Source organism: Phoenix dactylifera, chromosome 2 (genome assembly GCF_051530095.1).
Source record: "Phoenix dactylifera cultivar Ajwa chromosome 2, Ajwa_hap1_PhDact_Kaust_v1.1, whole genome shotgun sequence".
In the NCBI taxonomy this organism is placed as follows: domain Eukaryota; kingdom Viridiplantae; phylum Streptophyta; class Magnoliopsida; order Arecales; family Arecaceae; genus Phoenix; species Phoenix dactylifera.
In genome coordinates, this window is record NC_143191.1 from 13,233,407 (window position 1) to 13,246,913 (window position 13,507).

General features: G+C 36.0%; 1 protein-coding gene across 1 annotated transcript; it reads left to right on the forward strand.

The window, feature by feature from the left end:
• The first annotated feature begins 1,170 nt into the window (after positions 1–1,170).
• RID3 (Transducin/WD40 repeat-like superfamily protein) lies at positions 1,171–12,628 on the forward strand. The gene is made up of 8 exons (XM_039131300.2): positions 1,171–1,516; positions 1,603–1,716; positions 2,238–2,371; positions 2,484–2,631; positions 6,872–7,071; positions 9,502–9,629; positions 11,325–11,578; positions 12,161–12,628. The coding sequence occupies exons 1-8, from the start codon at positions 1,310–1,312 to the stop codon at positions 12,320–12,322; spliced, it is 1,347 nt and encodes a 448-aa protein (XP_038987228.2). The 5' UTR covers positions 1,171–1,309; the 3' UTR covers positions 12,323–12,628.
• The last annotated feature ends 879 nt before the right edge of the window (positions 12,629–13,507 follow it).

The window sequence follows — 13,507 nt, forward strand, 5'->3', positions numbered from 1 at the left end:
AGATGGTGAACCACACAAAAATTTTAGTCATGACAATGAATCCCTTATCCATAAATATCCTATCCATACTAACATATCCGAACTAGATATTCACTCTCGTTTCAAACTAATCTAATAAAACTCCTAAGTAAAGAACTTCACAATAAAACCACGAGTTATTCACGTTTTCCATTGTAGGCTTGGCTACAAACCCACCTACCACCTACCATGCTATTTGGTCAACAAGTTAAATAATTGTTTGTATATTTTTCATAAAATCTGTTTTGCCAAAACAAATCAGTCATGTAATATGAAAGAATGGAAAGTAATTTTTGTGAAGAACAAATCTCCTTTTATGTTTTATAAAAATTATTTTATAAAATTTATATTTCATGATTATCTATCTTACAAAAACTCATAAGCATCCACCGTGTCAGCACGTATTCATTATTTTTTTTAATTTAATTTGTACATATCGTGCCTTTTTCTCTAAGTATATTGATAAGTAGATATTCTTGGTTGACTAGTGCACTAATTTAGCAGGTCTTGGTATTTCTTCTTAATTTATCTCGGCTGCTCCATTGTCACAAAGAATTAGAGCTCTGACTTTGGGTGGATTTGGCTGGAGTACAATTTTTTTTTGTCACCAATTTTTTTATCATTTTAATACAATGGCGACTTATGTTGATCGTGTATGAGTACAACCAATAAAATCAGAAAAAAAAATTGACGAAAAAAAATGGAACATACTTGTGATTCTCTCAACACATCATTCTCAACTACTGTGCAGCAAAGGAAACAATCAGTCAATAACGCTATTTGTCTCTCGGTAGACATGAATGATCTGAAAAAAGCCATATCCGCTCGAAAACTTGTATATGCCCCAAACAGTAGTTATCTGTCATCATACCTATGCTGGCCTTGAATCCATTCGATTACCCAAAACAAACCTCATATAAGTGATGCCCTCTAATGCAACTCTCAGCTTCAATAATAATCACGTCGAACATGCATTGTCTTTTGACAGCAATGAGTATATCATGATTTCTGATCACAAAGCCTATCCTTTCTTCGTCTCCACCCTCGCACATACGGCCGTCAAAGTGTTACCTTTTTTTTTATTTTTTTTTATTTTTATCTATATTTTTGCTTGGATCCTTTGAACTATTTTTTAATTAAAAAAAATAAAAAGGGAGGGAGTGGGCTTTATTATTAAAGTGGCAGCGGATGGCAATCTAAAACCCTGAAACCGTGCAACGGCCCTTGAACCCTTACCCCTCCCCCATTCGACCGCCCCTCTCGCCGCCTCCTCATTGCGTTGCCTCCAACAATGGAGGTGGTGATCGCGTCGTCTCCCGTGGACTCCGGCATCGGGTGCTGGGACCTCCGCTCCGGCGCCGAGCAGCTCCGCTATCGCTCCTGCGCCTCCCCTCCCCACGGCCTCCTTGCCGTCGCCCGCTGCTTCCTGGCCTCCTCCCAGGTCCGCGACTCCCGGGCCGCCGCCTCCGCTCCCATCTTCTTCTGGTCCTGGGACAAGGTATTTCCCTATCTTAACCCCCTCTCTTCCTCTCTTTATCTTGATGAATTAGCTGATCTCTGATCTCTTCTTCTATCTTCTTTCAGCCCCAGGTGGAGGTTCGGAGCTTTCCGGCGGAACCGATTGGTCCCCTCGTTTCCAATTCCGATGGAACGTATATCATTGGTGGAGGCTTATCCGGGACCATCTACCTGTGGGAGGTGATATCTTTTGCAACGCTACCTCTTGGATTTGTTTGTCAAAATTTGATTTTTATGCCCTCCTCTTCTTTATTCAACTCTAGTTATTTATATACCGATTGGATTTTGATTCCATTCTCCGCTCGAATTCATGTCCTCATGAACTTGGAGGCAAGAGTGTTTTTCCTTTTCCATTATTTTCTTTTTTTGGGGAGAAAAACGTGGAGGTAAGGTTTTGTTGATCCTGCACATTACATGTGCATGTGAAAACATGATTGTGATTACATCTGCTTCTTTACTTTATGCTTGTAAATAATAATTATTGGAGATGAAAATATTTGTTGGAACAGTTTGGCCGAAACACGATTTTGTTGCCGTCCTCCTCCTTAATCCTCTTACTTACTGGAGGGGGAAAATCATTTGTTTGTGTGGTTTTTGCTTTCCGCTAGAGACTTGTACATTAAATTTTTAGAAAATAAAATTCCTATCCATTCTTTCTAAGATAAGTGATAAACATAAACTCAAACGTCACATTGCTCCAGATAGCAAGCGGGAAACTGCTCAACAAGTGGCATGCACACTACAGGTCTGTCACTTGTCTCACTCTCTCTGATGATGAGTCGTTGCTGATCTCTGGGTCTGAGGATGGATGCGTCAGAGTTTGGTCCCTTCTGATGTATGCTTCTTCTTGTTTTCTTCTGCAAGAATTGTGCTTCTTTTTGTGTCTTTTACTCCATTAAAAGTAATTTCTGTTGGAATTGTTGTTGCTATTTTAAATAATTATGCAGGATGTTTGATGATATGGGCAAGATGTCTGCAAGAAATCTCTACAGATATAGCTTCTCTGAACATGCCCTGCGCGTGACTGATCTTGTTTCGGGCTATGGGCTATGCAACTCTATTGTCATCTCGTCCTCTGAGGATCGCACATGCAAGGTTCGGTATGTTGTTCCTCATGCTATATAGTTTCAAGTGAGCAATAAGAGTAGAGTGAACTCGATAATTTTTATCTTGCAGCTGATTGAGAGAGCGATCCCATGGTTAGTGACTGTTTTAGTAACTGACGCTATGATTAGCAGTTGGAAGCACTGTTACCAAGTTACAGTAATGTGAAGGGCCTTGAATTGTTGCTATCACAGACACTACAAGATTGTTATCTTTCTGCTAGTTTCTTTTATGTTGTATACAGATTTGAATTAGAGACCACTATAGAGTAGAGATAAAGAAGGAAGGGTGGCTCAGATGAGGCTCCCACCATTGTGGAGTTTGCAAAGGGTCAGATATATATATAGCCTTATTTTCACATGCGGAGAGATTATTTTCTTGTTTCAAACCCGTGACTTCCATGTCACAATGGAGCAACTTTATTGTTGTGCCAAGGCTCACCATTAGAGTAGAGATATAAGACAAGAAAATTAATACACAAGTGACTTGTTACCACATCAAACTCATCTAGAAAAGTGTAGAAATCCCAGAACTTCTCTTAGCAACTTGAAAATTTAATGTTGTATTCTAAAAGTTTGATTGCATTGTGATTTAGATTTTTCCTACAAAAATAAAATTTTCTGTTCTCACCTTTTACTAGATGCAGTGCCAAATTTCAGGTCTTTCACCGTAGAGAATGTAATCTACAAGTTTTCTTGCTGGTTTCTTATTCCCTGAATATAGATGCAGTTTTTATAAAAGAAAAATTCCGCATTTTCTGTTCCATAGTTGCAACAACCTTGTTTTCAATTGGCCTTATGATTTGTCAATTTGCCTTTGCCATTCATAAAAATGTAAGATTATATTCTCTAACATGTGAAGAATGTCCTTGTATATCTTCTTCAATCTTTGTGTGTGATTCTTTTGTCATGTTGGTTATCATGCATTCGTTTTCTAGAGTCAGAACTTATCATATACTAATGCCTAGATAAAGTATCATTATTTAATTGTTCACATCTGAATCATTAATAGTGCAATGAGTGGGATAGGAATGATAAATGCCACAGATGAATGCAATTAACCATATCATTCCTTGTCACCTTCCCTCTTCATATGAACAGTTTTGGAGTCTAGGAGAATTTCAGATGGGGGCTCCCTGCCTGCATGGGCTGAATTCTGTTTGATAACAAAGGTCTCCTTATTAGCCAGTTCTCCTTAGGTTTCAGGCATTTTTTTGGTCAAGGTGCACATGCACATGCACATGCACACGCACATTAGATTGCCCTAATAGGTGAAGGATTGCTTAATTTTAGTCAAAGTTAGGAATCCAAAGTAATAGGTATTTGGAAAGCCATTTTTTTTAATTAATCCAGTTTTAGGTTGATCAGGAGTCCTAGTCTAAATCAAATTGGATCACTTAGAGTTGTAAATTCATTATAGGTAACTTAAAGGCCCTTTTACGATCATGAAACAAACTTCTAGGTCAAGTGTGTGATTAGGGGTCCTTGAAGAATGACAAACTTGTATAATTTGTGGGTAATTTTGAATTAGTTTTCTCTTTTATCTTATCTCAAAGAAGAATTAACATATTATTCTCAATTATTCTTGTTTCATTCCCTCTTTTTGTGCTCTTTTAATAATACTCTCTCGTTGTTCTTCTTATTTCAAGTGGAGTTCTCAAAGATATATCTGTAGCTAGAAAGGTCATTCGAACACAACTGAAGTCGTGGTTGTATTCATAACAAACTCCAATATTGAAACTGTGGATGTATTCATAACAAACTCCACTATATTAAGGCAACTAAAACAAGTAAAGAATGATTCAAAACATGGGTGGTGAAAGAATAGTTGATAATGAAATGGGTGCCTCTACTGTTATAATATAATAGAAAGCATTTTTAAGACTAAAATTGGCCACTGCTAGATCCTATGATCAACAATCAACCAATTGTTCAATTGAAGTTTCCTTCTACACACTGATCAACCGATAATAGAAGAGAAAACCAACAATGATTTGCATGAGAGATGTCCTTTTTGGGACGTGATCTTATCTTTGACAGTAGTAGTGCTTGGAATCTTGTTCTATCATCAAGTGAAACATGTCTCTCAGGTACCAATCTAGGAGTTTTCTGGCTATGGATCAACTGGTTTGAGGTTTAAGAGCAGCAAATACCTAATCAGCCATCCGATTGTTCAACACAAGAAGGACCAAAAGCTGTCTCTATCATCAGATCATGAAAAGTCAAGTGGGGTATGAGGAGAGGTCCAAGGGCATAAGTAAATGATGCAAAAGGAAGTTTTTATTTTTGTTTTTTTATTTATTTATCTTTTGGTGATTTTAGCCTTTAGGTGGTCTTAGAAGACTTTAGTTTGCTTGATTTTAGTCAGAGTTAGGAGTAGGAAGCAATGTGTAATATGTTTAATAAAAAATGAGTTTTGAATTTTAAACTATTTCCCTTAAGATTCTATTTATCACATTTTTTTCTCCAATATCCCTCCATTCAGCTTTAAAATAACCTTCTCTCAATAAAAGAAGAAGAGGAAAAGGAAAAGAAATCAAAGGATGGGAAAAATGGAGGGGGGAGAGATTATAGTGACAGTAAAAGTTATCTTTCTATCTGCTCCTCTCTCTTCCCCTCTTAAGTTATCCCTCTTTGACTCCCAATCCTCTTCTATGCTTCTAATTTTCTTAAATTTTTAATATTTTTACTCATTTTCTATTTTTATTTTATTTTGTCATTTTTTCTAGTCTTATTTTCTTTGTTTTCTTAATATTATCTTTTAGCCTTTTATATCCTAATTTTTATCTTTTTGTTTTCTTTTTTGTATTTTTGTTTCTTCTTTATCTTTTTTCTTAGATGTGCATAGTTTTTGTTTGTTTGCAAGTATATTTATGGAAATGAGTATTTTCTAACATAGCACAGTTTAGGTTGGTTTGGAGTCCAACTATGAATCAAACTATATTGGTTAGAATACTAGTTTGTTGTAAGTAAATTAGGAGTCCTCTTAACGTAAGAAAAGAAACACTATTTTTATGGCCGTTTAGGCATTTACAAAGAGGGTTCCATAAGCAGTTAAAAGTTTTTGTAGCTTGTAGGTTACTCTATATGAATTTTCTATAGAAAATTGACACTAATAGAAAAATTATGTTACATTGATTGCTAGTGATAAAAAAATATACATGATCCTTCCGTGGAGCCTTCTCAAATTAAAGCTATCCCATCTTTTTTTTTTAATTTGAGAGTGGAGGTGAGGGCTATTTTTCGAGGAAAAAAACTTATTAGAAAAAAATTGAGTTGGAATATGGCTGACTCATTTGCCTGCATTTTTTTGGAGGGATATATGACTCATAGGCAAGTTCAGCGTTATTAAGCTTTGATATAAGGAAGCCCCATGCTGCACCACCTTAATCCTAGAAGTCAAGCAATTACTAGGTATGTGTTTTATACACCTTCCTCTTCCCTGCCCCACAACACGTACTTTTCCCCGCCTTCCATGTCTGCGGCAAGAAAAGAAAGAAAGAAACATACACCCACAAAAAATGTGCATGTGCATGTGTCTTGGTGTGTGTGTTGGCGAGGGCGGGGGGACTGGATAAATGGCATCTATCGAAACTATTTCTTTGTTCTGTTGCATCATTGTATGGCATGGCCTTTCCATGTTGCTTATCCTACCTTTTAAGAAAAATGTTCGTACAATTCTCAAAATGAAAGGAAGGCCTTATGGTCATCCTTTATGAATTTATTCCATTAAACACTAAAGATTTCTTAATGGTTTTCTGGAGAATTGTTTAATGTCAGTACAACTAGAGTAGGCAGATTTTGGTATTCATAATGCACGGCATGTTGTGGGTTTCTATAATCTCTTCTGCTGTTTCTTCTTCTTTTCTTTTTTATTCTTTTTTTGGAAGAAATGTTGCAAAAGATCCAATCTGATACCTTAAGGATGAGGAAACAATAGTACTCTAATATTTTGCTAGTTATTTTTTCTACTCTTGCCATGTGTTGTCATGGATATATCCTTGCTGCTAGTTGGCTTAATTTGCTGATAGTTGCAAATTGTCTTGTAGAGTAACTCATATTTGTTATTTGGTAGCTGAAATTGAACCTTTTGTTTTTAACCGAACTTCTTCAGCAACATATGAAGATGAATCATTTGATAGTAAACCATATATTGCTGTCTAATGGTGGCTATGCCAAGTCAATTTCAAGTTTTTTGTTATTTTCTCATGCCAATTCTATACATTTTTCAGATATGGAGCTTATCTGAAGGTAAGCTACTGCGGAGCATTACGTTTCCTTCAATAGTTGACGCTATCGCAATGGATCGGGGGGAGCATGCATTTTACACTGGTGGTAGAGATGGCAAAATATATATTGCTGCACTTAATGCTGAAAGCAATCCTAATGGCATTTATGGAATGTTCATTATTGGTTCCTTATATGACCACAGGTAGTCATGTTTACTTCTTTGATGTACCAGCCTTATTTATTCGTACTTCAATTAGCACTTAGCTTAATGCCATTTGATATTGATATTTGGTGCATACATTTGAGTTGCATCTAGATGAAAACTACTTGATCATGGTTTATGCTACTTATTTTGAAGGCTGCATTCTTAGTGTTGTAAAGTTTCATTGTAATATTAATATTTCTTTGATTGATCTGGAGTAATGCATTTAGTTGATAGTTCAAAATGTAATTAAATCTTCCTGTCTCCAGTGTTGCAATCTTTGTTCATTTGTGCATCTTCATGGTATCAACTTGCTTTCACTCACTTATTGTCATTCTCAACTTTTCAGCATACCTTTCTGTAAGAATCATGAAATGCTGCATAATTTTTGAACTCCTCAACATCCTTTTTGTGATTGTCTCCCACTTTATACCATGGTACCTTTAAAATTTCATTGTCAGATCTTTTTTCATTTCTTCAAATAGAACCTGTTTCATTGTTTTCTTTTATTTTTGGATTTTGATATTCATCAAATCACTTTGGCATCGGCTAGATTTTGCAGCACCAAGGTTCTCTGTCTTTACTTTCTTGATAGATCATACCATTCTCTCAGTACGGATGTCAGTGACAGATTCTAGTCTCTTTCCTCTAATCCTGTCAGTGACCCCATTTTGTAACTAGCAAAGGGCATGCTTGTGCAATGCATGTGTTGAAAAAAAAGCGAAGATAAAAAAGAAAAAGATGAGGAAATAGGTTAACTGACAATATAATCATATTTGCAAAACAGAACATGTAAAAGTTAAAACTTGAAACAATAAATCAAGCAAGAAATTAAATCAAAACAAAAATCTAAGATAAAAATGCGACAATATAAAACAGAAAAACAATAGATCAAATTAAAATCGAAATTAATAAGAAAACAATATATTCAAAAAGTAGAAGAAAGTAGAAATTAAACAAATAGAACAAAGCAAAAATATGAAACAAAAATAAAACTCAAGTTGATTGAAAATTAAAAAAAAAAAGAATCTGCAGAATCAAAAATGTAAAATGAAATAAGATAAAATGTTAAATTAAACAAGAAAATACAAGCAAAACACCTCAAATAAGATAGATCAAAGATAAGACAAGATAAAGTCCAAAGAAAAAGAATCATAAACCCGGAAAAAGAACAAGCAAAAATGATAATATAAAAAAGAATGGACAAAGATAACATGCAAAACTGCAAACTAATGGAAACAAAATGAGAAATATTATAAAAGAGAAATGACAGTATAAAGTAACAACAGACTAAAATAAATTGGATATGTAAAATCAAGTAGATAGAAATTGAAAGTAGAAACAAAATAAAAAAAATGACATAAAATAGTTATTCATGTATGCTTTGGACTTCTAGATCATACATATCCCAATGTTTTCTGGGTCTTCCAATAAGACAGAGGATGCACGAGATATGAACTTTTGGTATTGTGGGGGGGGGGGGAGGTGGGGTTATGGGCATGGCATGCAGGAACAGCAATGGGAGTGAGGAAGGAGGGCTTTAGAGGGTTATAGGCTGGTTGGGTATGGGTTTGTGGGGTGGAGTGTGGTGTTGGGATAAGGGGAGGATGCCAAAGCAGGTGAAGGTATGTTAATTAGGGTGGGAGAGAGGCAATTTATAGCTGCATGGCTGGATAGGAGAGTGAAAACCAGGTTTGTATGGGTTTGAGAGAGAAACCACTGCTTTTTTTAACTTATTCACAAAAATATGCCATTATGAAATCATATATAAAAGGTTTTACTTAAAGGGCAAAAGTTGATAGATGGAATTCCAAGGATCCTTTTTGCTAATATAGCGCAAATACCAATGCAATAAATCATATTTCGAAGAGATAGCTCTCATAATTTTTTCATAGTTAGTATAGGTCTATGGTTGAATGGTCAGTAACTATCTCTGATATGAGCTGATGAATGGAAAATAAAACAGTGACATTCTAAATGTTAAGCCACATCATGAGCTGAGTGATGTTATATAAGAAAAATCATTTGAATGTGCGGTACTACAAAAATTATTGTTAAGTCTCAAAAATTTGGAAGTTTCCAGCCATTAATATGAGTAGTTTAAGTTTGATGTCTCCATTAACTGGTTAACGCAATCTCATTGGTAGCCATGACCCAAGAATTGTCTTGATTGAACAATGTGAGAATATATATAGATGGTTGTTAGGCATTACCAGTACATCAACACATTCATACATGCATATATACGTACTAACCAACCAGCCAACCCACCAATGGCTATCATGTTTATTTGATCTTTTTACCTGCCTATAGAGTTACAAATGTTAGTGTTGAGATGTTGAATACCCCTAGATATATTATTTTGGATGGAAAAAAAAAAGGATCTGGTCTTTCTTAATTTGACTTCTTCAAGCTGATTTTCTCATCCAGTAAGGCTATAACATGCTTAGCACTTAGCACGGATGGAGGTATGCTGGTGTCTGGATCAGAGGATGGTACAATTCGAGTTTGGGATACTAAAAGTCAACATGTGACTCGAATCCTAAAACATGCAAAAGGTACATCTGTCACTAGCAGAGATGTCTCCTCTGTGAACTTTATGTTTTCTGTGTCCTTCAGTTGCAATGTGGTTATTTTTGAAATTCCTATTTCCTAAAAGTTGTTTGCCCCTTATACGGTATCTGATCAATGGAATTAACTGGATATTCCCTCATCAGCCACAGGTGTATTATAATATGGCCAATATTTGCTCTGATATTCTGAACTAATATTTATAGGTATTGTTCAGTTTACATGACCAGATCACTAATGATTATGTCATATTCACAGTGTATATTAGATAAGTTTCCTATGAGCAGTAACCCATATAAAGCAGTCTTTTTTCATTTATCAAGCTTTTTGTCTCAAATTCACCATAATAATTGCTCATTATTTAATCTCCCATGCATCTTGGAACAATGCATCCTGCTCTTTTTTCCTTTCTTGTTGACATGATTTGGGCTAATGGGGAAAGGAGTTTTTGTCAGGTTTAGGTCAAAGGGTCTTCATCCAATGGAGAGAGGTTTGTAATTTATCAACACATGGGGCTCAAAGGGGCTTAAGAAGTAATATTACATTCAAATGGTCAAGTATTCTGCAATTCCGTTGATTGCTTCATGTATTTGCTCAGAGGGGCTTAAGTTGACCTAGAAGTTGACAGACGATCCATATGTCTATTAGATGAGAGAAAAGGTGTCTTGTCATTAATATTGATGTTTATTTTTCCCTTTATTTTGGACTGGTCCAGAGATTTTGGGTACCAGACTTTTTTATGGTACGGGAACTTAGAGAATTGAGTAACGAGATTATTTAGAAGCGAATTGTGTTATTCCCCTTTAAATCTTCATAGTCCAATGTCCTTTGCAGAGGCGACATTTAATTGAGGAATTCTTGTAAGAGGTATTGCTGGATTAAGTGCCCTGCCCCTTATAACTGACAACTTGTATGTAAGCTACTGCTTAGCACTTCTGTTACTAGTTTCAAGTTGAACATATTTTCAATCAGTGGGTCTGGCCAGGTTGTCATCTAATACACTCTGGATAATGATTCTAGCTCAGGGACCTAGAACTTGCCTGATTACTGATGAGCTTGGTCAGGTTGGGCTGCATCCAAATTGTGGCTTGGTTTTTGGGTAATGATAGAGTTGACATATTATGCCTCAAATCTGGAATCACTTAAGGTTAGATATAGTTGGAGAGAATGCAGTGCAATACTTTCATTCCAGATGTGACCAACATATTTGGTCTTCACGCTTTGGTCAGGTTTAAATTGGGTTGTCTTTGGTCCATATCCGGAGCCACTTCCGGTCTTCTATTGATACAATTTGAAATAAAGTTTTAAAATATGTTTTTCATTTGCTCACAAAGCCCTCTTGTACTCTGGAATTAATTCATGAAAAGATTCACAAACACTAATTTTATTGATTGAGTGTCAAAATCAGATGCATGCGCACCACAGGTTTACTTTTTAATATCTGAATACCATTCCACCACTATAAATTGCCTAAATTAGTTATATTGGTAGTTTTAATTCAACTTAAGTTTTGCTATCTGTTTTTCTGAGCAAGTTTCATGGTGTGATTACATATTTTCATTACTGAAAGTGATCTCTCTCTCTCTGTGCTGTTACCCTTTTCCTAATAAAAATCATTAACCTATAGACTGTAGCAAGCTATGAAAGTATGATTGACACCCTTTTCTTTTTTTTTTTTACAGGTCCTGTCAATAATGTTCTTATAATTAGACAACCTCTTCGTGCATGTCCTCCAGCATTAGCAAATGCACAAGCCTCCCTATCCAGGAAGCGTCTTAGTTTGTCACTTCCTCCACCTTTGAGTAAATATATTGACTCAACAGATGGAGAAATTGAAACAAAGGCTGTAAATTTGCTTCTGCCTCCTTGGCAAGATCCAGAAAAGAGTAAATACTGCAGTTCAAATGTGATAAAGAAACAAATCAAAGAGCTTCAGGTATCCTCTACCATGCCATTTTCATTTCTGTATATTCTTTGTGATGGAATCCTTATTTTCACGATATATCTGCTGTCTGTTTGGTGGCATCTAATCGTTTTAGCTCGGTATGACCACCTTTACCTTGGTGCTTCCCTTTTGTACCTTCAGTGATTTAACAGGCCTTTTCTCTAACTATTTGATGTAGAATTATTTTTCATCTTCTGAAGAGGGAATCCTTTGACTATTTACATGACACTAATGCTGAGAAACTGTGTGTATTGTATAATATCACATTTAAAGAAACAAAATGCTAACGTAGTGGCTGGGCTCCACCTTTGCAAATCTGCAACAAAATTTAAGCTTCCATAGCAGCGTCCATGATTTGTACATCTTTCCTCCTCCCTGCACCCTACAACACACGCACAAACAGCTTTCTTGAAAGTTAATATATATCACAATAACTAGAGGCAAGGAGTTTGTTATGATTTTGCCAACTTTTTTTTTTGTTCTTATGAAATTGATTTACTCAATGATAAAAAAGAAACCTATAGATTTGATGACTGACAGATTTTCCCCCCTTCCCTCCCCCCTCCTATTCAGCAACAGAGTTCTTCAGGTGCTGCAGAAATGGAGTTGGAAAGACTAAGGCTAGAATGTAAAAGATCAATACAGATGGCTCAGCAATGGAAGAAGCTGTACCAAGAGTTGCAAAATCTGTGTGTAAATGGGCTGTTGAATGGAGTCCAGATGGATGGCAGATGAGAAAACAACTTAAAAGAACTTCAATATAGAGAGCTTTCGTGATGGATATGAAAGCCACCTATCTAAATTCTGCGGTATTCTAACAGTTGCTTTGATAATTCAATTTTGCTTCTTGTAGTGTTTGTAATAGATAGTTTTTTGGCCAAGTATCATAACCTCCTGTTATAGGAAAATATTCTTGATTAGCTGTTAAATTTTTGCCTCAAAATGATGTTCAAAATTCTTGTAATTGTTGCTTGGGGGCATGCATTTTGTCTTGACATGTTTCATGGTTTCGAAGAATGTAAACCAATACGTCTGGATCCATGCAACTGTCAAATGCGGAAATGAAAAAAAAGACCATGGAGGAGCTTTAGAGAGTGTACTTCCTGAGTGGCCAGGCATATCTATTATGAGGTGAATAGTACTGTCGATTGGATAGAGTGCCAATTGGGTTGCCTCTTTTTATGGCAGAGCATTATGGAGAAGTGATTTGGATTAATTTGTCAGTTGTCTATCGCCTTTTGTGATATTCTGTTTCTGACCTTATTATGGGATGTATTCATATTAGATATGTATGGACCATATACCTTGTCAAAAAAAAAAAAATCCTTATGGATCCATTTTTCTCTTTGAACTCGCAATGCAGGCACCCTTGTGGCCTTGTTGAGCAAGGGGGACTTGCCTTGGCCAGCGATGAGCTCGTGGAAGGTGACTTTGAGGCAGCAGATGTGGGATTTGGGGGAGATATTGCGGTGGAGGGTAATGGTGGATTCCAAGCTCATTTGCCACCCAAATCTAGACAAAGCCTCTAGAGGTGCCAGCCCGGCTACTCCATACCTCGATCCCAATCAATAAAATTCTATGAAAGTGTCTAAATTCTACTCTTGGATGCAAAAAATTCTGACCCTTGGATAAGTATCTTGTCTAGAAACTACTATATTTTTATTTTATAGAAGTATTATAAACGAATAATATACTAAAATAAAATTAGAAGCTTGAAAAGAGATCACTTAGATTGAGGTGTGTGATATACATTGTCCTAAGAATGTGATTTGTTCTCTACATGCAGGTCTGCGGTAATCTCGTTTCTAAGATACAACAATCCGGCTAAGCCCAATCTTTCTCTAATGAGCACGATCGCTAGGGAAGCTTGATCCAACAGACTTCTTTAGTTGTCCAGATAGAAAAAAAAAAACCCTAAAA